The 24,323-nt window shown below is 48.1% G+C and overlaps 1 protein-coding gene across 5 annotated transcripts in view; it reads left to right on the forward strand.

Annotated features, from left to right (window-relative positions):
- Positions 1 to 24,323, forward strand: part of FBXO10 (F-box protein 10) — a 31,165-nt gene that overhangs the window by 1,605 nt on the left and 5,237 nt on the right. For 3 of the 5 annotated variants that reach the window (XM_079789865.1, XM_079789866.1, XM_079789867.1), the window contains 7 exons: positions 13,383 to 13,973; positions 15,131 to 15,964; positions 16,961 to 17,110; positions 19,070 to 19,206; positions 20,315 to 20,385; positions 21,734 to 21,886; positions 22,891 to 23,160. In XM_079789865.1, coding sequence (XP_079645991.1) covers positions 13,389 to 13,973; positions 15,131 to 15,964; positions 16,961 to 17,110; positions 19,070 to 19,206; positions 20,315 to 20,385; positions 21,734 to 21,886; positions 22,891 to 23,160 — 2,200 coding nt within the window. In that variant the 5' untranslated portion in view covers positions 13,383 to 13,388. Of the gene's footprint in view, positions 1 to 10,471; positions 10,676 to 13,382; positions 13,974 to 15,130; positions 15,965 to 16,960; positions 17,111 to 19,069; positions 19,207 to 20,314; positions 20,386 to 21,733; positions 21,887 to 22,890; positions 23,161 to 24,323 lie in introns of all 5 variants that reach the window. The other 2 variants (XM_079789863.1, XM_079789864.1) reach the window with 1 other exon arrangement.

A 24,323-nucleotide genomic window follows, 5' to 3' on the forward strand; every position in this document is an offset into this window, starting at 1 on the left:
GCCCCAAGGGACAGGAGCACACAGAGAGGCCTAAATTATTTCATGATCAGTCCCAGCAGCCCCAGAACGCTTGTTGAAGCCTGGTGAGATGTTAGACACTGGAGGAAATGCTGCTTTTTCGGGGCTTTTAGGGGAGGATTTATTTCTGGCTTGGAGTAGTTGGATTTCTTTGTCTTTCTGGTTTCAGGCCTCCAGTGGTTGTTAGACTTCTGAAAAGTGCCACCCTCACCATAGTGCCTTCATTTTGGTTTCCATGGTTATTGGATGAATTGTATTTTTATGATAGCACAAGTAGCTGTTAACCACTAACGTGGTCAAGCAGTGCCCAGTTCACTGTGGGTTTCTGTTTTCTGGTGGTAGACCTGTATTTTTATTTTCAGTTGCAAAACAAACTATCCATTCCTGTATCCCTCCCTCCTTCCTTCTTTAACATGCATGGGTGGCAGGATCATGAGGAGTGGGAATAAGTACAAATAAAGATTAAAAAAATACGTAGACCCACCCTGGCTGGTGTAGCAGTTGGTTGGAATGTGGTCCCCTACACCGAAATGTCGGGTTCAATTCTCCGTCAGGGCATATACCTAGGGTGTGGGTTCGATCCTCAGTCCCGGTTGGGGCAAATGCAGGAGGCAACCGATCTATGGTACTCTCCCACATCGATGTTTCTCTCTCCTTCCCCTCTCTAAAAACCAGTGAACATGTCCGCGGGTGAAGATTCAAAGTATATCTATATGTCCTGGCTTAGGGACCTCAGAGCCTTTGGGGGAAGTGCAGGGGGCCCATCAGTGGGACTCTGATAGGTGTAGAGGAGAGTGTCCTGGGCAACAAAAAGACATCGCACACTGAGCCGCTTTTCAAGGAAGACGTAAAATAAGTTCCTTTTCCTTGTCTCAGTTGCATAGTGATAATAGATGGTACTACAAGAGGCGTTTTGTTCTTTCACTTTGCCTTAATGAATGAACCTTCTCTTAAGTCATCTATCACAGGCTTTGTTTGAAAAGACTGCTAATTTCTCTCATTACCTGTGTGCCCCATTTCACCTATTGTGTTCTAATGCAGTCACTGGGTCTCTTTATTCTTCCAAGTAATCTTTCAAGTCCTGTAATGCCCTTATTAGTAATTCCAATGTCTCCCATTTTGAAGCCCTCTGGGGGCTTAAGCAGTCCAAAGAAGTCAATCTTGCCGAAACCGGTTTGGCTCAGTGGATAGAGCATCGGCCTGCGGACTCAAGGGTCCCGGGTTCAATTCCGGTCAAGGGCATGTACCTTGGTTGCGGGCACATCCCCAGTAGGGGGTGTGCAAGAGGCAGCTGATCGATGTTTCTAGCTCTCTATCCCTCTCTCTTCCTCTCTGTAAAAAATCAATAAAATATATTTTTTAAAAAAGAAGTCAATCTTACTTCCATTCTGCAAAGGAGCGAGGACTGCAGAGTTTTGAGCAGTCCACCCACCTTGTTATTTCTGACACAGCTACATGGTATCACTCTTGAAGAGCTGTCCTGCACGGTCCAGGGATGTGTGGTCACTGCTGCTCAACACCCTTGTTGGACCAGGTTCCTGCCAGCTTGATCCCAGTCTTGGGTCCCAAGGTTAGAGCTTTTCCAGCTTATGCTCATGTGCTTAGCCACTCTCCCCAAAGCCCTGCACTCTGGGCTGTGTGTTGAGCCTGTCACCAGGCTGGGCTCCCAGTCTCCTGGTGAGTTCTCTTTGGAGGCATATAGGGCCCTCAGGGTCACACCATTTTCAAGAATTTTATCAGGGTTTGGAGGCTTAATCCTTTTTCTTCCTAACCCTAATCCAAGACATTTTTTTGGCAAGTTGGTTCTATTTCCTCTCCTGAATTCTGCCTACGAAGGATTCTCAGGAATGGCAGGCAGCCTGCAACAAGATAATTCCCCTAGGACTTGGGGTGCCTACTCACCTTGCTTTTCACCTGTAAGAAGGGTCCTCTTATGACTTGGCAAAGCATAGATCTGCTCCCAGGAGACTGTGTCTCCACCTGTAGTCCTAAGAGAAGTAGGCAGTATTGAAAATTTACTCGCTTTGTTTGCACATACCCTGTTAGATATTTGGGGGACAAGGTTTTAACTTGAAAATGAAGGATTTTCAGTTCCCTCAACTTTTGTATTAGTATGTTTATTTCATTGTCTTTGTTTTAAACTTTTAAAAATATGGTGTGGCTCAGTGGTTGAGCATCCACCTACGAACCAGGAGGTCACGGTTCGATTCCCAGTCAGGGCACATGCCCAGGTTGTGGGCTCAAGTGTGGGGTGTGCAGGAGACAGCTGATCAAATGATTCTCTTTCATCATTGATGTTTCCTCTCTGAAATAAAAAAATATTTTTTAAAAATAAAAATATGAGATATAACAAGAATTCCTGCAGGGAAAAACCCCCGCAAATGTATAGTTTAACAATTCTAAGGAAAATATACATGTAACCACCGCCTATGTCAAGAAATGGAATATTGCCAATACTCAGTAGCACCCCCTTCTAAGTCATAACCTCCTCTCCAGAAGAAACAACTGTCTTGACTTTTCTTTGTATTTTTGCCACCTATATTTACATCCCTAAACAATATAGTTTATTTTCACTACTTTTTAAAGTTTATACACGTAGAATCGTATTGTGCGCATTTTGGGTTTGCTTCTTTTGCTCAGCTTGTTTGTGAGTTACATCCATGTGGTGACCACATTTATTTTTATTGCCAACAGTGTTTCATGATACGAATATGTCACAATGTATCCTGTAGTTGGTGGACACCTGTGTTGCTTCTGACTACCAAGAACAGTGCCGCCAACAACATCCTTGTTTTGTATAATTGTAATCCTTTGAAATTTCTGTTAGGCTTTGTTTACGGTCAGTTTTTGTTTTGTTTTTTAAATATATTTTTACTGCTTTCAGAGAGGAAGGAAGAGAGAGATAGAAACATCAATGATGAGAGAGAACCATTGAACGGCTGCCTCCTGCAGCCCCCTACTGGGGATCGAGCTCACAACCTGGGTATGTGCCCTGACTGGGAATCGAACTGTGACCTCCTGGTTCCTAGGTTGACGCTCAAACACTGAGCCACGCCAGCTGGGCTATGGTCCATTTTTATAAATGTTATATGTGCTCGAAAGTGATATGTATTCTACAGTTACTAGATTCAGTGTTGTATATAATGCCATTAGATTAAGTTTATTAATTATATTCAAATCTTTATTCTTAGTGATTTTTTTTGGCTTACTCTAGCTACTATAGAGAGAACTTTGTTAAAATATTTAACTATGACTACGAAATTTTCTGTTTCACCTTTCAATTTTTTGCTTTATATCTTTGGCCCTATTATCAAGTGTATACTAATTTAAAGTTGTTATACTTTCCTGGTGAATTAACCTTTTATCATTTTAAAGCTGCCCTTTATATCCCTAGTAAAATAAATTTTTTTGTCTTAAACTATTTTATCTGATATAACTATCTCATCTTTCTGTTGTTGTTCATCTATGCAAGTTATATATTTTTCCACCTTTTTAGTTTCATCCTTTCTGTATCTATGTTTTAGACATGTCTATTATAAACAGCATATAATTTGATTTTTTTTATAGCCTGCCGTTGTCTATTAACTGGACCATTTAGTCCCTATTTAGTTAATATAACCACTGATGGGTTTAGGTTTAAATGCCTTCACATTTTATGCTTTCAATGTATTTATCCTATCAGTTCTTCATTTCATTTTAGCTTTCTTCCCTTTTTTGGGGTTATTTTTTTTTTAATCATTCAGGTGTTTTCGCTTTTACTAGTTTGGGTGTTATGTTCTATCTGTTCCTTAATGGTTGTCCCTGAAAGTTTATTTTAACCAAAGTTGGTAAAGTTAGAAGTGATAAATAACCCTACTCTTCTTTTGGACTGTACAGGGACCTCAGACCGCTTGAATTCCATTTGTCCCCTTCCTACTTAGTGGTAGACTAGTTGTAATGCACTGCATCAGCTTTGATTAGAATCATTTAAGGACCAACAGATGGAACAAATGTGATGAGGGAGGAAAAAGTCAGAGAGCAAAGAATTTACTTGAGAAAACTATGTACACTTGTCAGGACTCTTGGTTGCAAGTAATGAGCTTAGACTCTTAACTTTAAAAAGAAAATCTGTTGGCTTATTGAACTGCAGAGCTAAATCCACGGGCTCAAAAACTATTTTTAGGGCTGTGTGTGTGTGTGTCTCCATCTCTCCCAGTTGCCCAACCTTGCTTGTCTTAACTTGGCTTCCTTCCTCAAATGAACTCTTCTGAGTTGCTCCCATCCTGGCAAAGAGAATGGGATGTTCTGATTGTCTACTTTGAGTCAAGTATCCATCCTGTGTGCTAGAGGCCTGAGGCCCTATGAATGCCAGTCCCACCAGGACTAAATGGAACCAGAAGAGGGAAGTTGTGCTGGGCAGACAGAAGTTATAGCTACCACAGCCCACCACAGTAATGATTGGAAGAGTGATGCAAAGAAAGAAGAGGGGAGGTTGTAATTGGAATGAACTTGGTTAATCTGGTACAAGAAAAACCAAGGAGGACATCACATGTTCATGAGCCACTGAAAGGGAGGGAAGGGTCGGGGCAAGCAGTTCCTTTGCCCTCCAACCACTGGGCACTTTGGCTTTGTTGGCCGAGGACATGGAGGGGGTTCACAGCAGCAGAAGTGAGGGAGCTTGTGGAGGGGCTCTCTCTCTAGCATGTGGAGGGACTCTCTCTCTAGCATGTGGAGGGGCTGCCTAGCATGTGGAGGGGCTCTCTCTCTAGCATATGGAGGGGCTCTCTCTCTAGCATGTGGAGGGGCTCTCTCTCTAGCATGTGGAGGGGCTCTCTCTCTAGCATGTGGAGGGGCTCTCTCTCTAGCATGTGGAGGGGCTCTCTCTCTAGCATGTGGAGGGGCTCTCTAGCATGTGGAGGGGCTCTCTAGCATGTAGAGGCTTATTCAGCATAACAGCCATGGTGCTTGCTAGTCCCATAGTCCTTTTTAAGAGAAACTTCTACATCCACAACTCCTGTTCATGCCGGGGAAAGCCCCAGACTGTCATGTTTTCTACCATGAAATCTTGCTCTATCCCTACCCGCTAGAAGTCAGAACTTACTGGACCAGAGTAAGTTCAGACCCAACAACAGCCAATTCCTAGGCTCTCCAGGGACCTGTGCAGGGGCTGTGGACTCACTCTGGGCTAGGAACCTCAGCTGTGCTGCTTACTAACTGAACAAAATATGGGAGGAACTGTTTATTCCTGGAGTTGGGGATAAGGCTACGACCTCTGGGGTTGTCATTTATGTGCTCATTGAGATAACATAAAAAGCACCTGGTATTTAATAAGTCCACATCACACATTCACTGCCCCCTCGAGGGGCAGCGTTAAATCAGGACGAAATCCCAGGTCTGTAGATTCCCAACCCAGCGTGCTCTCCTGGGTGAACCACAGTGAACGAGCAGTGCATTGAAGGAGGGAGCGAGAGAGAGGGCCCTCATGGCTCCAGCCACGCTCAGAAAGCACCATATGTGCAACGGTGTTCTGGTCTATGTCTTCAAGTCTCAAAGCTGAAAATAAGAAACAGCTGAGGAGAGCTAAGGCTTGACGAAATGATGAAAAGCCCAGCTGAGATTTTTGTCATCTTCAAAGTTTTAAGTTGTCTCATTCCCAATAGTGTGTGTATGTGTGTAGGTATTATGTATGCAGGGCTCTTTCGTGGTTCACAGTCTTTTACTCTGTGTATTTTCAAGCAAAAATGCACAAAACTTTAGGGAGATTTATTTTGATTTGAAGAAAGGTCTAAAATCATTAACCCATTATAGTTATACTGTGCTTAACACAGTTTGTAGTTATTTGCACGAGAGCTTTGTATGCCCGGTGATGTGGGGAGAAAATATCTTTTTATCCCTTTGTCGGTACGAAGTAGAGTTTTGAGCTGCCCTGGATACTTTTTATCCCTTGCTTACTTTTTTATTAAAAGCAAAATTCCCGCCCTAACCGGTTTGGCTCAGTGGATAGAGCGTCAGCCTGTGGACTCAAGGGTCCCAGGTTCGATTCTGGTCAAGGGCATGTACCTTGGTTGTGGGCACATCCCCAGTAGGGAGTGTGCAAGAGGCAGCTGATCGATGTTTCTCTCCTATCGATGTTTCTAGCTCTCTATCCCTCTCCCTTCCTCTCTGTAAAAAATCAATAAAATATATTTTTAAAAAATAATGAAAAAAATAAAAGCAAAATTCCCGCCACTTTGACACTGATATGGCTTCCCTCGGTAGGAAGTAAGTCATTTTCGTCATTATACAAACATGGGTTATGAAAACAGCATTAAGTCTCCTGCCCGCAAGATTGCCCATGAGGGAGAGGCAGAGCCCAGACCAGAGCCTGTTGGGTCCCTTTGTCTGAGTCATTTCAGCATGGGGTAGGGCTTTCTGTGCAGCTCCCACTGCCCCCCACATGAATGAAAACTGTGAACTGATCCAGCCGGCCTTTCTCCCTGACCCTGTCAGACTCTGGGAGCTGCAGCCAGACGGAGTCTCTTACTGTGTCCTAAACCCCGGCTGGATGTTTCCTACCTCAGGGCTTTTGCTGGCACTCGTTCTTCTGTCCGCCTTCCCCTGTCCTCCCATCTCTGGCCCCATTCTCGCCCATACCTCAGGGTCTAACTCAGATGCCAGCTCTTCCCGAAGCTTGGCTAAACCCCCAGTGGTTAAAAACCCGGTCTTTAGGGGCAGGCCTGACTTCAAGAGGGGGCTCTGCTGCTCTCTAGTGGAGTGGTTTGGGGTAAGGCATTGGTCACATAAGTTCCCTCCGGCTTAGTTTCTTCATCTGTAACATGAAGACAATAATATTTCGAATCAGTGCTTCTCTAACCTACAGCACACAGGAGTTCCCTGGTCATCTTGTTGAAATGCCAATGCTGGTCCAGTGGGTACCCAAGAGTTGGCATTTCTAACCAACTCTTAGGTCCTGGGTTGCAAGGCTTGGGAGAGATGTTGGGAGAATAAAGTGAAATAAGGCAGGAAAGTGCTTACTATTTGTGCCCTTAAAATAGTCTTGCCTAGCGAATGACAGCTGCGGCTGTTTTTGTTGCCTGTTATTATTATTGACTCATTTATCCAGGTCGAGGTCACATCTTTATTCTTTAAACAAGGGCTTTCCCTCTTTTATGGCACTAAGACTTTTCCCCTTATGGGTTGGGATTTTTTTGTTTGTTTGTTCTTTATTTAGGGGAGCTTTTTTTGATAGATATCTTTGTCTCCTACCAGACTTGAGGGTGGAGTCTTTATCTGATTTCTGACTCCCTAACAGTGCTTTACATGGCCTTGTACATAGCAAGTGTTGACTACATACTTGGGTTTTCTTTTCTTTTCTTTCTTTTTTTTTTTAAATTTATTGATTTTTTACAGAGAGGAAGAGAGAGGGATAGAGAGTTAGAAACATCGATGAGAGAGAAACATCGATCAGCTGCCTCTTGCACACCCCCTTCTGGGGATGTGCCTGCAACCAAGGTACATGCCCTTGACTGGAATCGAACCTGGGACCCTTGAGTCCGCAGGCCGACACTCTATCCACTGAGCCAAACCGGTTTCGGCTTGGGTTTTATTTTCTTCTTTTTTTTTTTTTATTCCATGGAGATCTGTGTAACAGTAGGGATTCTATAGCTAATGGTTTGAATAGTCTCAGCTCTACTATTGTCCCAGATAATGATGATGGTGATTATTTATTCATGCAGTAAATGTTTATCGAGCACCTGCTGTGGGCCAGGCATAGTTCTAGGCATAATACAAAGCATGATACAAAGTTTCTGCCATTAGGAGCTTACATTATACTTAGGGGAGAAAGATAATAAAGAAAGGGAATCTATATGTATAAAAGGTTAAGTGACCAACCATACATCTGTCTGACCATCCAACCAACCAACTGGCCAGTACATATGACGCACACTAGCAATATAAAAATAAACGCTGGCCCTGGTTGGTTTGGCTCAATGGATAGAGCCTCGGCCTGCGGACTGAAGGTCCTGGGTTTGATTCCAGCCAAGGGCACATGCCTGGGTTGCGGGCTTGATCCCCAGTAGGTGGCATGCAGGAGGCAGCCAATCAATGATTCTCATCATTGATGTTTCTATCTCTCTTCCTCTCCCTTCCTCTCTAAAACCAATAAAATATATTTTTAAAAAAATAAATAAAAATAAACACTGATTCACACATGTACAATATATGTAAAGCTCTTGCTTGCACCAATCGCATGTGTGTGTTTCTATCTGTTGTTGTCAATCATGATTGTTTTGATTTGAAGAATTGATTTGTCCCCATCTGATACTGGCCTTCCATTTAAATCAATTCGAAGACAGTTTCCCGTGATGCCAGCATTTGCGATGACTATTAATAAATCACAAGGACGAACTCTAGACAGAGTAGGAATATTCCTACCTGAACCCGTTTTCGGACATGGTCAGTTATATGTTGCTTTCTCTCGAGTTCGAAGAGCATATGACGTTAGTTAAAGTTGTAAATACTTCATCACAAGGGAAATTAGTCAAGCACTCTGAAAGTGTTTTTACTCTTAATGTGGTATACAGGAAGATATTAGAATAAGTTTAATAAATTTATCAGTCATTGTTTGTATCAATGTTGTTTTTATATCATGTCTTTGTTGTTTTTATATCATGTCTTTGTTATATCATGTTATTGTTTATTAATCAATGTATATATTATTTTCATATACATTTTACTAATCTTTCATCTCTGACACTTCTATTATAAAGGGCAAATAACGATATTAAAATATTTCTTCTAATTAATTTCCTTTTAATGTGCACGAATCCGTGCACTGGGCCACTAGTTACATATAAAATGATAAGCTCCTTAAGAGCAGAGGATGTGTCTGACGCATCATAGTGTTTCCTCACCTGGCCACTCTGCACCTGTGTATGCTGTCTCACTTTTCACATGGACAATCCCTATGGTGTGACATGGTACTTCCTCGTGTCTCCTTCACTAACCCACAAATCCACTCAAACGAACATATTGGTAAGCTAGATAGATGTCACTAGAGATTTTATTCCTGACTTGCCTACCCATCATGATGCTCAGCAAACTAAATGGCCCATAGAACCCACCTTCTCAGAAGCAGTGGGAGTCTAGAGACAAAACAAAGCAAAGCTTTACTTCCAACGCCCTCGTTGATGTTGACTAGACTTCTGTACTGAGGGTATTCACTCCCAGTTTCTTCTGAGCAAGTCCTTTTCAGTTCATGCCTGTCATATGGCAGGCTGGCGAGGACTTGGTCAGCAGACTTCTCTCTCTTCACTCTTTCCAGTGATCTCAACCCATCCCAAGGCTTTAAGTGTCATTCGGTCTCTGTTTAAATGTCACTTCCTGAGAGACCTTCCTTAACAACCCCATCTAAAATAGCACGTGTGTGCATGCACACAGACGCACACTCAGCCTGCTTTATTTCTCTTTATAGCTATGTTATTTTTAAAAGTTATTGTCTGTCTCTGAAGGTAGGGACTTTGTCCTGTTTACTGCTTGTCAGTACTTGGAACAGTGCCTAGCATAACAGTTGACAGTCAACAAATATTTGTTGAATAAATGATTTTTTTTTCCTTTGGAAATTCTCAGAACCCTCATGAGGTGTAGCAGGACAGCCGTCATTAGCCTGTTTACAGATGAGGAAATGGGCTCAGAGGGGTTAAAGGCTTTGCCTGAAGTCACAGGGCTGGGACGCAGTAGAGCCAAGTCTTGTGGGACTCACCTCCCAAGAGGGTGGCCTCTGCCTCGCCTACTGAGGCTGCAGACACTAGGTGACCTGGAAGCATGTGGATACCTCCACTGGGCTGTTAGGAGGGGCCACACAGAAACCCTGAGTGCTCCCACTCTGGGGAACATGTAAATAAAGGAACAGCGTAAGGCGCACCTCAGGACTTGCTTTCTCCCATCTCACACAAGGCACTGTTGTTTCTCCAGTCCTTTGCAGGTCTCACGCTCCAGGTGCACAGGCCCTGGGGGACCTTCGTTACTGTTAATTCCATAGCTCAGAGGCCCCAGTGGCAAAAAGGAAGGACAAAGCTTGAACACATTTTTAAAAAAGTGTTACTTGGTTATAGAAATCCCTGTAGCCGCCTGGATCCCCGTGGATTAGTGTAAAGCTGTAGTAAATAAAGCCAAATGAACAAGAGGGGGTGTGACAGAGAGGGTCTCAACTCTATTTTTCTTATGCCAGTACCACACTGTCTTGTGGCTGACTTGTTGAGGGAGTCTAGAATATGTTGCCTTTTTTAAATTTTTATTAAAGAGTATTAAGTTTTATTCTAGTAGGCAGTTAAGATGCTAGTGGGTCCCATCAGACTTGCTTTTATTCTTCCAATTTGAATTTATTCTTAACGGCATATCCTTCTGCGTCTCATCATGAGCGGTCATATTCTGGGCTGGAATTCCATTGTCTCCCAGTTCTGTGTGACCTCTGGTGTCACTGTTTACCCCATAGCAGGCAATCCCTACAAGGCCTGATGAAGTCTTGCCTATGCAAGTGCAGTCCAGCTCTCAGCCAAGAAGCTGCCCACCACTCCATGCTGCTCGCTCCATTCTGGCGCCCTGCCTCAGAGATTCCAGCCACTTCGGCAGCACGGAACTCGGGTCTGCTTGCTCAGTGAGACGACCACTCTGCCTGGGCTCCATCGCCCTCCCCACCGTAAGCAGGAGCCTCAGGTGGGGCGGTCATGCGCTCACCCCCCATGTTTCCCTTCTCTCAAAGATCACAGTCCTGTGCAGCTGGCTATTCAAAGCCTGAAAGCATATTCTGTTCAGCTTTATACTTGTTCATGGCAGAATGAGTCCACTTCCAGTTTTTCTCTCAAGGCCTGAAGTGGAAGTGGAAGTGGAGGTTCAGTTTGGGATACGCTGCTGAGGTGTTAGTATCTGTGGGACATGGGAGTAGAATTGCTCAATAGGCAATTGGGTGTTCGTGTGTGGAGACAGTCAGGACTGGAGATTTCAGATCCTGTAGTCACAAATTCGGTGGGAGTTAAAGCCAAGAGAATGAATGTGCTCACTTAACTACAGAATGGTTAGAGAAGAAGAACCTTTTTCTCTTTAAAAAAACCTGAGCAGCCCTGACTGGTTTGGCTCAGTGGATAGAGCGTCAGCCTGCAGACTTAAGGGTCCCAGGTTCGATTCCAGTCAAGGGCATGTACCTTGGTTGCGGGCACATCCCCAGTAGGGGGTGTGCAGGAGGCAGCTGATTGATGTTTCTCTCTCATCGATGTTTCTAACTCTCTCCCTCTCCCTTCCTCTCTGTAAAAAATCAATAAAAAATATATTTAAAAAAATAATAATAAAAATAAAAAAAAACCTGATCTGACATAGCTAGAGAAGTAGGTGAGGAACAGGAGCCATCACCGTCACAGAAACCACCTTGAATAAATGGCATTCACCTGGGGGAGACTGCCAGGAGCCTCTTTTCTCTGTATCTGTGATGCTTACCAACCCAGAGACCAGCTCTCCTCCAGTGCCCCTGAGACTTCATCAGGTTTCACCGGGTGATCATTAGAGAAAAACCCACATACGGAGGCTCCAATACTAACCTTTAGCATGAAAGCCACATCTGTCATGAGGAAGCTCAGAATTTCTCCCAGACATAATCATACATCTGTGCTTCTAGCCTTCCTGGGGCTTAAATAGCTGGCAAGTATGATCATCATTTTCATAAAGTCGAGAGGAGGCCCTGGAGAGGTTAATAAAGAGATTAAAGTCAGTTGTGGAGTCTGCCCTGTTTCTAAGTTTCGGTTTCTAGTTGTCTAGAGACTTTATAGGGTTTCAAACTTGAAAGTTGCGCTAACACAATCACTTGTTTTCAGGTGGAGAAACGGACACTCATAAATAAGAGGGCTTGAAGTAGATATAAACAACAAAAATTCAATGAAGCCAGCTTAAGCAAAAAGGAACATTTATTATAAGAGTACAAAGATAGCTGATGGAATTCAAAAGGCAAGGATAAAGCTGAGCTTTGAGAATAGCCTGGAGTCTACGGCCATACCACCCTGAATGCGCCTGATCTAGGAAGCTAAGCAGGGTCGGGCCTGGGTAGTACTTGGATGGGAGAATAGCCTGGAGCCATGACTAGAATGCCCTTTGTTTCCACCTTCTCTCTGCTTTTTTCTGTCTCTGATTTGTTCTTCTCTCATTTTAGACCAGCTTCTTGTGTACCATCCCCCCCTCTCCCATCAAGAAAATGTTCACCAGCAACTGTTCCTGAGTTTATAGCTTAGGAAAGAAGTGACCCATTCCCCTTCACTCAGGAAGTCAGCCTGGTTCTAGAATCACAACTCATGTTCCTTTGGAGAAGGACCCGGTGGACAAAGTGGAGTCACCCAGAGTCCAGTCGGTCGCAGCCAAGGGACTGGGGCAGCGTAGTTGTACACAGCTGCGGGAGCCCTGCCTCTGTATCCATGGATATACATTGCTGGAGGGAGGAGGAATATTTTCCAGATAAAAGTAAGGGGGCAGCTGGCTGTGCAGCTGGCCTAGTAGATGTTTAGGACACTAGGGTTCCATCAGTACATTACCAGTGGCAGAGCCAGGACCAGGACCCACAGCCTCTGATCCAGCCGCAGCCTTTCCTGAGGCTGCCTCACATGGGGAGCAGTGGTGATTATTCGATCACGTTACCAGGAGAGACAGTCACGTGGACATTCACTGCCTCCGTTCTCATTCCTATTGGTGTGAAGAAATAGAGGGCCCTGCCCTGGGCGTGCGGGGATCCCGAGCTCTGGAGCCGTCACAGCCAAAGGCAGGTTCCCTCCGTATTAGTCCAAACGTAGTCACCCGCCTCAGAAACCCAGATCAAACCAACCTAAGCACAAAGCGCATTGGAAGGCCACTGAGGTCCTCACAGGACTGACGGGAGAACAGAAGATTCCAGGGCACCTGCAGGAGTCTGGAATCCGTACCTCCAGGACATGTACACGTGTGCTCACTTTTTCTCTTTCCCTATTTCAATTTGTATCCTTCATCTCTGATTTCTGCTTGGCTCTGGTACCACCATGTTTCCTCTGCACTGTGGGGCGTGTGGCTGCCCGCGGTCCTGGGGTCATACCCATACCCCTGTCGGACCAGAGAGAAAAGAGTCTTCCAGGTAGAAAAATCCGAGAGAAGTATTCTGATTGAGGGGGTGGAGTCCTGTGATTGGCTGGGCCTTGCTCCCTTGCCCACCCCTAGGGTCAGGAGAAGGCAGGGGGTATGTTAAGAAGGGAGACCTCCCCACTCCCTTCCACTCTCTCCGAGGAATCGATGGAAAAATAGCCTCACTCCTCAGGTGAGGATTATTAAAAACAAGAAAAAAGGAAGGGGACTTCAAGCAGAGTCAGCAAAAGCCTCTTGTTCTGTGTTTGTCTCCCCAGGTGACCATGGAGACTGGCGGGCTCCCCCTGGAGCTGTGGCGCATGATCTTAGCCTACCTGCACCTCCCCGACCTGGGCCGCTGCAGCCTGGTGTGCAGGGCCTGGTATGAACTGGTCCTCAGTCTCGACAGCACCCGCTGGCGGCAGCTGTGTCTGGGCTGCACCGAGTGCCGCCACCCCAACTGGCCCAACCAGCCTGACGTGGAGCCTGAGTCTTGGAGGGAGGCCTTCAAGCAGCATTACCTTGCCTCCAAGACGTGGACCAAGAATGCCCTGGACTTGGAGTCCTCTGTCTGCTTTTCTCTGTTTCGCCGGAGGAGGGAACGCCGGACCCTGAGTGTCGGGCCAGGCCATGAGTTTGACAGCCTGGGCAGTGCCTTGGCCATGGCCAGCCTGTATGACCGCATTGTGCTGTTCCCTGGTGTGTACGAAGAGCAAGGTGAAATCATCCTGAAGGTGCCCGTGGAGATTGTAGGCCACGGGAAGCTGGGGGAGGTGGCCCTGCTCGCCAGCATTGATCAGCACTGCTCCACCACACGCCTGTGCAACCTTGTCTTCATGCCAGCCTGGTTCTCGCCCTTCATGTTCAAGGTGGGTACCCACATCAGATGATGGCCTCTCCAACCCTGACCCCAAGCTTGGCCTCTTCTCAGTGGGCTTGTAACCCCCTTTTTTGTTGGAATTGAGAGTTTAATTGTTACTGCTCTAACACACTCCTCTGAGTTCTGCTCCCGTTGAGAAGTAGGCACAGGATCAGTAGAGATTAACCTTCTGCTTTGTTCATGGCAAAGCTGTATTAAAAATGAGCCTTGGACTTGAGTTCGAAATTGTTTCGTACTTCTTCCCTTCCAAACTGGGTCAACTGAAGCCACAGGTGGAGCAACTAGGTAGGAAATCTGGGTTCCTGGAGCGTGCCACATGGTGACAGAAAGCAGAGAACACTTTGGCAGCATGCCCAGAGGGAGCCGGGGTGGGGGGAGCCGCGAGCTTCAGTGCATCAGCCCCACGCTGTGGAGGGTCAAGGAAGACCAGGTTTTTACCAAGGATGACTGGAGAGAGGGTCAGGAAATATCAGTCCCAAAACATTCCTCCCAGGGACAGAGCAGAAGTTGTGTTCACAGTAAAGCATGTACGGAGGTGCTGGTAGCTCCTGGCAGAGAGTCTGCGGTTTTTCCATTGCCTAGAAACTAATTGCACCCCCTGGATTATGTACCTAGTCAATAAATATTATATTGCCACTTTACTACCAATGACCGCTAAATTGTCTCTCAGGTTTGTAATGATCATCATACCAACAATCATTTGTGATGCGCTCACTGTGTGCTGGGCATATGTTTTTTAGCCATTATTAAGATGGGTTGTATTATCTGGTTTATAGATGAGCAAACAGAGGCTCAACAAGATTAAGTGACATACCCCGGTCTCAGATTTATTAAGGGACAGAGAGTCTATGTTCATAATCTAGGTGAACTTTTCTGCTTTTATCCGTTTCCACTCTGGTCCCCGTCCCTTTGGGATTGGATAGAGGGAAGGGCAGGCAACTCCAAATTATCTGTCTTCCCTCTGATGCAGAGCAGCTCCCAGGTCCCTCTTGGCATCAGCTGGCACATGCCCTCGTGGGGAAGGGGGCATGATCAGCAGGGCAAATGGCTCTCCATGCTCCACCCTCCGTAACGAGCAGCTAGAGTACTGACTAGCTAAACAGATCTTATCCCTGTTGTCTTCACTTTCTCTTTTTCATTCCCCAGACAACATCAGGTCATGTCCAGTTTGACAACTGCAACTTTGAAAACGGCCACATCCAGGTCCATGGCCCAGGCACCTGCCAAGTGAAGTTTTGCACCTTCAAAAACACCCATGTCTTCCTGCACAACGTGCCCCTGTGTGTCCTGGAAAACTGTGAATTTGTGGGCAGCGAAAACAACTCTGTGACAGTTGAGGGCCACCCGTCTGCAGACAAGAACTGGGCCTACAAGTATCTACTGGGGCTCATTAAGTCCTCTCCCAGTGTGCTCCCCACAGAGGACTCTGACTTTTTAATGTCCCTGGACCTGGAGAGCAGGGACCAGGCCTGGAGCCCAAGGACCTGTGACATTGTCATTGAGGGTAGCCAGAGCCCTACCAGCCCAGTCTCTAGCTCCCCAAGGCCAGGCTCCAAGGCTAGCTCACAGGAGGCAGAGGTGGGCAGCGATGGGGAAAGGCTGGCCCAGACCCCAGACAGCAGCGACGGAGGTCTGAGTCCCAGCGGTGAGGACGAGGATGAGGACCAGCTCACGTACAGACTGTCCTACCAAGTGCAGGGCCCCCGCCCTGTCCTGGGGGGCTCCTTCCTGGGCCCACCTCTGCCGGGAGCATCCATTCAGCTGCCCAGCTGCCTCGTGCTGAACTCACTGCAGCAGGAGCTGCAGAAGGACAAGGAGGCCATGGCCCTGGCCAGCTCCGTGCAGGGCTGCCTTATCCGCAAGTGCCTCTTCCGGGACGGCAAGGGAGGCGTCTTCGTTTGCTCCTATGGCCGAGCCAAGATGGAAGGAAACATCTTCCGGAACCTGACTTACGCAGTGCGGTGTATACACAATAGCAAGGTGCTGTCATACGGCTTCCTCCACAATGCCATGCGGCCTCATGCGTCACCAGGACATGATTGATGGATGAGAAGTCTCTTGTGGCGATATGCGGGGGAAGGCTTTGATGGGGCTATTTTGCATTTTTTTTTTAATCATCTTTTTCTTAAACTTAAAACACACTTGCCTTCTCTCCATCATCTGATTTGGGGAAGGCAGTAGCTATTTTTCCCATTTCACACCATTAGAGAGCCCTCGTTGTAGCCCTGCTGAACTGTGGCCTCAGGACTTTTTGCAGGAATTGGGCAGCCATGGAATCTATTATGCAGCTAGTGAGTCTCTGGACAGGAACCTGAAAAATGGATAGTCAGAGTTTTTGACAAAAAACAAACAAACATATCTCCATGGTGTATCCTGAGCATAATTATATGCCAAGTGGCATTCATTCAAGCAGGGGGCTGTGGGCAGGCAGGCAGGGCTTACTGAGCTGGTTCCTGTGCCCAGGAGCGAGGCCTGATCCAGAGAAGAACCATACGCTCCGCTTTCTCAGGCAGGGGGATGTGTGCGAGGGCGGGTAGGAAGTGGTAGATCTGGAACTTGATTCCATTCGTAGCCGTGCCCTTGGACCCCTGGGGGAATCTTTGTGTAACCCCAAAGCACGTTGAGTGTGAGGACCACCGAATCCCATCTTCTCTAAGGGTCTTTGTCATCCCCTCATCCAGTTATTCTGCTCAAACGCTGTGACTGTGGAGCCCAGGGCCAAGCTCTGATGAGGTTTCATTAAAGAACCGGCGTGAGGCCGGTGCAGGGGCAGCCAGGAGGGGCATGGAGATGGCTCTGCCCTGTGCACACACAGGTGGAGAGCGGCCGTGCTGACCTCGAGGCGCTCCTCTCGCCTGCAGGTTGCACAGCACAGGCCAGACTCTAAGGAAGAGGCTTGGTGTCCCTGAGTGATATTTTCTTTTTTTTTTAATCCTTTGTGACAGGAAAACAAATGGCTTTCTCTTCCCTGCTTAGATCGTCATGCTCAGGAACGACATTCACCGCTGCAAAGCGTCAGGCATCTTTCTTCGCTTGGAGGGTGGAGGCCTGATCGCCGGCAACAACATTTACCACAACGCGGAGGCTGGCGTGGACATCCGGAAGAAGTCCAACCCGCTCATCCTGGTACTTCTCTCTGTCTGCACGCCTTTTCAGGGTGGCTCTTGCTTCTCAGAAACGATTTCTGGGGATATTTACATCAGTGTGGTCATCTTAAAAATAGTGCTTTCTGTGTACTAGGGTTCCCTGTCCTTTCCCCTGCCGTCTCCCCGTCAGTAAGAAAGAGGTCCGGTCACAGGGAAAAGTCCCAGGGCCCTGATAGGCTCTCGTTGTTTTTTCCTTTGGTAAGAATTAAAGATGACGATGTCTGCCCTAAAAGTCAACGTGGATCGGAAATAAAACACCAAGTTAGTTCATTCTTTGCTATAAAAAGGATGTTTAGTTCTGAAGGTTATTTGTTTCATGGATATTGTGAGTTTGGTTTTGCACCAGTGTGAAAGCCACTTAAAATCCTAGCCCATCAGACCAGCGACTTGAGAGACCAGCCCCTTTTCTGCCCTGGCCTTCCCGAGAGACAGGCTTCCAAGAAATTGGAAAATGTGATGAGCTTTTGATGGACCTGGAAAAAAATACCCACCCTTCTGTTAGTGCTTATTATATGCCAGGTTATTCTAAGAACTTTGTATATAGTTATGGTTTCATCCTTACACAACCCTGTGGGGTAGAATCATTATCCCCGTTTTATAGATGAGACAGTGAGACACAAAGAGGCTGAGGATCTTTCCCCCAAGCCACACAGCCAGTGACGGAGCTGGGGTTTGAATCCAGGCAGGCTGATCCAGGGTTGATGTTCCCAACCCACTATATCTCAGTTGCCCTGGACATGCAGAGAAAGGAAAGTCCTAACTGTAGTTAAAGAGACGTGCCTGGCCGTGTCTTCTTTCAGACTCTTCCTCTCACTGTGTTTGCCCTGCAGCTGGTGTTTGACGCATGACCAGGGCTGAGAAATTATTGCCGCTGTTGCCAGAGAGATGAGGTTGCCTTCCCAGTTAGCAGGTGGAAGTAGGAAGGGGGTGTTGCCTGTCAGTCCTGGCTTTGTGAAAGGGCGTGGATGGGAATGTCACTGCATACACCTCTCTCTCCGAGCTCTCCACCCTGGGGGACTTACTTCTGTTAGGCCGTAGTTGCCCTGGTGAGTCGGCCCAACCTGTCAGGAGAAAGTCTGAAAAGTGAGTAAGAATAGGAGAGCTTGCAGCACGGAACACTTTAAGGCAAACCAGAACGTTCTGTGAAAGAGAAATAGCTAACTTCCTGGTTTAAGTATGGGGTTGTGTTTGGGGCTGTAAATGAACAATTAGAGTGAAACAGTTGTATTATAATTTATTATAATCTAAAAATTTTGTCACTGGGCAAAAGCAACTGACTGACTGGGAGACAGAAAAAACTAGATTTCAAATCTGGCTCTGCCACAAACGTATGACCTTGGGCCTGTTGCCCTTTTGTACGAGGAATTAGAATGATGTCTCCAAGGTTCCTTGTAGCTCACATACCTATGACCTCACACCCCATGGGATAGCTACGCTCCCCAGAGCCGTACCTTCCCCCAGCCCTCCCCTGAACAAGAACTGTGGACTAGAAGCCACATGGCTCTCACCCTTCCCCAGAAGTGGCCCCCTTGGGTTGGCCAACATTCTCATGTACTGGGGTGCCGCCCGTTCCTGAAGGTAGGCTCCCCTGACCCTGGGAAGGGTGGCGTGGCCAGGTGATGGTGTGTGGGAGCTCAGAAAGTTCCAGTAGCATGCCTGCCAGTGACGAGCAAGAGCCCCCTGCCCTGCAGTAGGGCCAGCATCACGGCGTCTCAAAGGCGAGGGAGTGCAGACTCCTGTCTTCAGGGTCTGCCTGATCGGGTCCACGTGTGCACCTGTGCAGGGCAGCAGGGCTCGTGCACTTTGTCGTGTGCTAGGGCTCCTCCAGGGACCGTGCTTTCTCCATTGTATCCGTCCCGGCCTGCTGTGGGGTGGCGAGCACTCTGCTTCTGGCTGGCCTATCTGATCTGTCCTTCGTGGCGTCTCATGTTACTTACAGTGTAACCAGATCCACCACGGCCTTCGCTCAGGCATTGTCGTCCTTGGCAATGGGAAAGGCATCATCCGGAACAATCAAATCTTTTCAAATAAGGAGGCTGGCATTTACATCCTGTACCACGGAAATCCAGTGGTGAGGTATGCGCTGCTGTCCCCAGACCGTCCTGCCCACCATGGTCCCTTCTTCCTTTCCTTTCTCATCTCTGTTTCCCTTCTCCCGTCTTTCCCCCATTTGAAAATATTTTTGTTTCCTAAAGCAAGCACAGAAGAGACTGCACCCAGAATCCCACAATAGCAGCCACTTTTGAGTTTCTGTGCTCCCTTCCAGTTAACCATGTAGCCATTCTATTCAGCAAGTATTACTGAGCACTTCTACGTAATGATGATAACAGAGGTATCAAGGGCAAGACTGGGAGTTTACTCTCGTCTGGGAGACATATGTGCCCGGAAGAGATTTTAACTCGGGTCAGTTGATAGTGGCCACCAGGGATGCTGTGTTAAGATTCGGAGGCTACATATGACCCCAGCATGAAAACACGTCGAGATCAGTCAGGGTGTGAGCTGTAGGTGGAAGGGGCAGCGGCACTACTGGGACCATGGATCTGCCCTCCCAGCTATCGTGCGGGACAGACTGGGATAAATACTATCACAAGAGGGCGTGAGCCATTCTGCTGTTTGTGCCATAGCAACAAGTATATAAATGCACAGCTCCCAGAGAGGAGATGTGTGGGAAGGCCTTATTAAAAAGGTGGCATTGGGCCCCGGCCGGTGTGGCTCAGTGGTTGAGCATTGGCCCGTGAACCAGGAGGTCACGGTTCGATTCACAGTCGGGGCACATGCCCAGGCTGTGGGCTCATTTCCCAGTAGGGGGCGTGCATGAGGCAGCCAATCAATGATTCTCTCTCATCATTGGTGTTTCTACCTCCCTCTTCCTCTCCCTTCCTCTTTGAAATCAATAAAAATATATTTTAAAAATAAATAAATAAAATGTTGTTTGTATGTGGATGCCAGTCAAGAGAGGCCACAGAGCCTTGTGCTTCTATGGCATAGCTATAGGTTTAGTTTTAGTCGGTGATAACTGAAGATTGCTGAATGCCAGGCTTCTAGGACTTCAGGAAGTGCTTTATGCTTCTGTGGACTTGAGCCATCTGGGGAAGCCCACTAAAGAAGGCAGTCACCTTGAGTCGGCATTGTCTTTGACGCATGACATTGGTCTGGTCTCACCTGTCTTGTTCTTACATTTTAGTGGGAACCACATTTTCAAGGGCCGTGCAGCTGGCATAGCCGTGAATGAGAATGGCAAAGGCCTCATCACAGGTAGGTGGGGATGCTGGAGCCTGGCCAGTCAGGTAGTGGGCTCTGCCTCACCCTCCCCGCCCCCCCTGGTACTTCATCTGACAGACTGGCCTCCTGCTAGTAGTGGCTAACTCGGGGATGCTGGCCCAGTGCTCACAGGATCTCACTGGGTAGCTGGCATCATGCGGTCAGGAACATTTATGCCACACAAAATGTCTGAACTCCTCTTGGCTTTTGTACGGGCTCCTGCCTGCTCTGGACACCCATCCCCATTTCCCCCCTGCCTGGCCAGCTCCTGCTCACCCTGCAGGTCTCAGCCTGGGTGTCACTTCCTCAGGGAAGCCTGCCCAGACCTCCCCTGTACACATACTAGTGTACACTGACTATACCCAGGAGCCCTGCTCTCCAGGACCAGGAGACAGGGACACAGCAGTGAACAGCACAGACACCATCCCCGTTCCGGGAACTGACATTTTAGGAGGGGGAAGCAAATAAATAAGTAAAAGCATACATATGCAAGCAGAAGTCCTATTGAGGATGATTCGTGCTCTACAGATAGTTAGAATAAGGAGCTAGAGGGACTTTGTGGTATTTAGATTGTGTGGTCAGGGCAGCCCTTTCTGAGAAGGTGGCTTGTAAGCCAGAACCTGGATGATGAGAAGGACCCTGGGAAAAGGACTGGATTCCATGCAGGGCCACCTGTGGGAACAGACCTGGCGTGGCCGAGGAGCCGGGAGATCACGTGTGTGACTGGAGTGTGGTGAGGGTTTGAGATGGGGTCACAGAGGCAGGAAGGGGTCAGTCACACAGGGTCTTGTGAGCCATTGCACTCTAGTCCCAGCAGGCTGAGCGTCTGCCCTGCCTCAGTGCTGGTGCCGGTGGTCCAGGACCACCCTCTGGCTGGGACTCTCCAGCCCACTCGTGGGCAGGCGAAGGGGTGGGAGAGCCCGGTTGCGGTCAGTCAGAGCAGAGGCTGAGGACAAGCTAGCGCCTGCTCCCGCTGGTGGGGGAATGGCTGGGTTCTGCCTCAGCCCTTCTGGAAACAGCCCCACCCCCACCCCCCGGGGCAGACATCCCCTGCCTGGCCTGGCTCAGGGGCTCCAATGCCCGTTATTCTTAGTCATCAGTTCCCAAGGCCACTAGGTACAGTGGGTACTGGGAACATAGGAGAGCACAGACAGACACAGAGCTGGCCTTGGGGAAAGCAGATAGCCAACAAGTCCCTGAAATGCCAGAGAAGGTTTGGGGTGCTGACTGGGTCAGCCCCGAGCTTCCTGGTCCAGGTTGTCCTTCCTCTCAGCTGCCAAGTCCTCGCTGCTAGCGTTGCAGGTGGCCCTTGGTCTTGACCCTCTTGTTTGCCTCTCCCTAGAAAACGTCATCCGTGAGAACCAGTGGGGAGGTGTGGACATCCGCCGCGGAGGGGTCCCCGTCCTCAGGAGCAACCTCATCTGCTTTGGCTATTCAGATGGCGTGGTCGTGGGAGATGAAGGCAAAGGGCTGATAGAAGGAAACACCATCTACGGTGAGGAGCACCTTCCGGGGGAGGGGCCAGGGGTCCAGTCCTGCCTGGGAGGCAGGAAGCCCAGGACCCCCCTTGGTGGGTCCGAGAAAGTTGTAGCCTTTCCCTGAGCTTCAGAGACCGCGTCTGAACGATAGCACTGATCTCAGGCCACAGTTACACAGCCCCTCTCAGAACTCAGGAGCCTCTGGCAAATCACCGTGTAATCAGAGCGATCCCGTGGGGTCAGCAAAGCAGGAAGCTTTGTCTACATTGAAAACAGCAGAAGGCAAGAGTCAGGTGTTGTGTAAGGACAGGGCCACGTAAGCTTGGATACATGAGCATCATTTCTTGTGACCCAGAGAACGGAAAATAATAGGGAAGAAATAAGATAATCCTAGGAGGCAAGCTGTTCTCCCTTACTCGGACTTTGGGTGAAAGCCTTCGTCTTCCTGAACTGTGTATTTGATGATGGTGATCCTGATAGCAGCTAGCTTGTTCAGACCCAACTCTGCAAAGCCCTTTCCATGCATTATTGCATTTAATCCTCATGTCTGCCTTCTGAGATAGATAGTTAACCCCATTTTAAAGGTGAGGAAACTGAGGCATGGGGAGGTTCCATTAACTACTCAAAGTCATATAGCTAGGACGTGGTAGGGCTGGGGTTCAAACTGAAGCCGATTCTGTCTCTTCAGGGAGGGGTGGGGCTAGATGAACTCTGTGACCCCTTTGGCCCTGTCACTCTGGGCTTCTGTGCTTCTGACCTGGAGTGTGGCCTTGACATTTCTCAGAACACTTTTCCACCCGACAGAATGATCCTAGTTGAAAGATCTTCCTGACTGTTACTTTCCCTCGCGTATGAAGGAGGAGCCTGCAGCCAGAGCCACACAGTGACTTGTCCCAGGCCTTTAGCAAATCAGGGACTCTGTGGCCCGGGCCAGTGCCTTTTTTGTTTCCCCTCGGGGGGAGATACTGGAGGCTGTCACCCTGTGCTCGGTGTCGGTGACCAGCTGCTCTCCCTGTCCCAGCTAACAAGGGCTGTGGTGTGTGGATGATGTCGTCCAGCCTGCCCCATGTCACCAGCAACCACGTCAGCTACAATGGCCTGTACGGAGTGGCGGTGTTTAGCCAGAAGGAGGGCTCCAGGGAGCTCCCTGGAGGCCATGGGGCCCAGGAGAACTTCAGCGAGGATGGGGATGCCATCCTCTGGGAGCCCGAGCTGGAGAAGGACGACGACCCGCTGCGCCAGCCCGTCACCATCGCGCTTGTGGAGTCTAACAGTATCAATCACAACGGAGGTGAGTCCCCCCGCCCCCCGCCCCTGCTCCAGAGCCGTCGAGGTCTCACCACCTTAATGGCTCTTCCAGCCCTCCGGCCTCACTGGCCACTTCCTTTGTCCACTCACCCGATACCCCAGTCCCCAGACTTGAATGCATCCTTTCTTGTCCCCCAGCCCCCGACTTTGCTCATGCTGCTTCTCTGGCTTGAAATCCCCTTCCTCCCGTTCACACAGACAACGTGAACCTCAGAGCCACTGGGGATGCACCAGCATCCTTCCCTCCTTTGCACTGTGCCCTCCCCACCCCAGTGGCACGTGTTAGGGGCTTGTGTCTGGAGCTGTTTCATCAACTCTGATAGGTTGTGAACTTGAGGCAAAGACGGAATCCCACCCACGTTGGTGCCCTCTCCCCTGCAGTGCCAAACCCACACCTGGCAGGCACATTGCTAACCAATTCTGAGACACATTTTTCACATTTTAGTATCTTTGATGTGATGTGTCTTGCAATTGATGGCATATCATGGTTTAATTGGCAATGATTTTTCTTAGCTGTATAGAAAAATAAGTTTTAAATCTGTTATCTTTCATTTAACAAAAAATGATGATAGTAGGTATTTCACGTTTATTGAATTAAAAAAACAAAAACAAAACTTATTGTGGAGTTATCTAACCCCAGGACTCCTAACTGGGCTGATTATCAGAATCACTGTTGAGGGCTAATGGAGGAAGGCTTGTTAAAAAAAGGTTAACACATAGAAGCATCGAACAGACCATCCAACCTCAGAAGGCAGGCAGGAGCGGGGAGGTGGTAAGAGAGCAACTACAGGACTTGTATGCCTGCATGTAAGCATAACCCATGGACACAGACAGTAGGGGAGTGAGGGCATGTGCCAGGGGGTGGGAACGGTCGGGGAGAGGTCAGTGGGGGAAAAAGGGGACATATGTAATACTTTAAACAATAAAGAATTTAAAAAAAAAGAGGTTACCAGGCCTGGTAAGCTTATTCCTCTGGGGGTGGCAGAGGTCAGAGAAATCTGTGGCCACCTGTGCAGGACAGGAAACGCTGCATATATCCACAAATTCTTCATTTGTATTTGCTGTTCTCAACCAAGCAGGAGAAGCAACAGGCAGGTACCACCAAGAGATTTGAACTCGCAGCTCAAATTGCTCCCATGCGACCCC

Source organism: Cnephaeus nilssonii (assembly GCF_951640355.1).
Source record: "Cnephaeus nilssonii genome assembly, chromosome: 14".
Taxonomy (NCBI): domain Eukaryota; kingdom Metazoa; phylum Chordata; class Mammalia; order Chiroptera; family Vespertilionidae; genus Cnephaeus; species Cnephaeus nilssonii.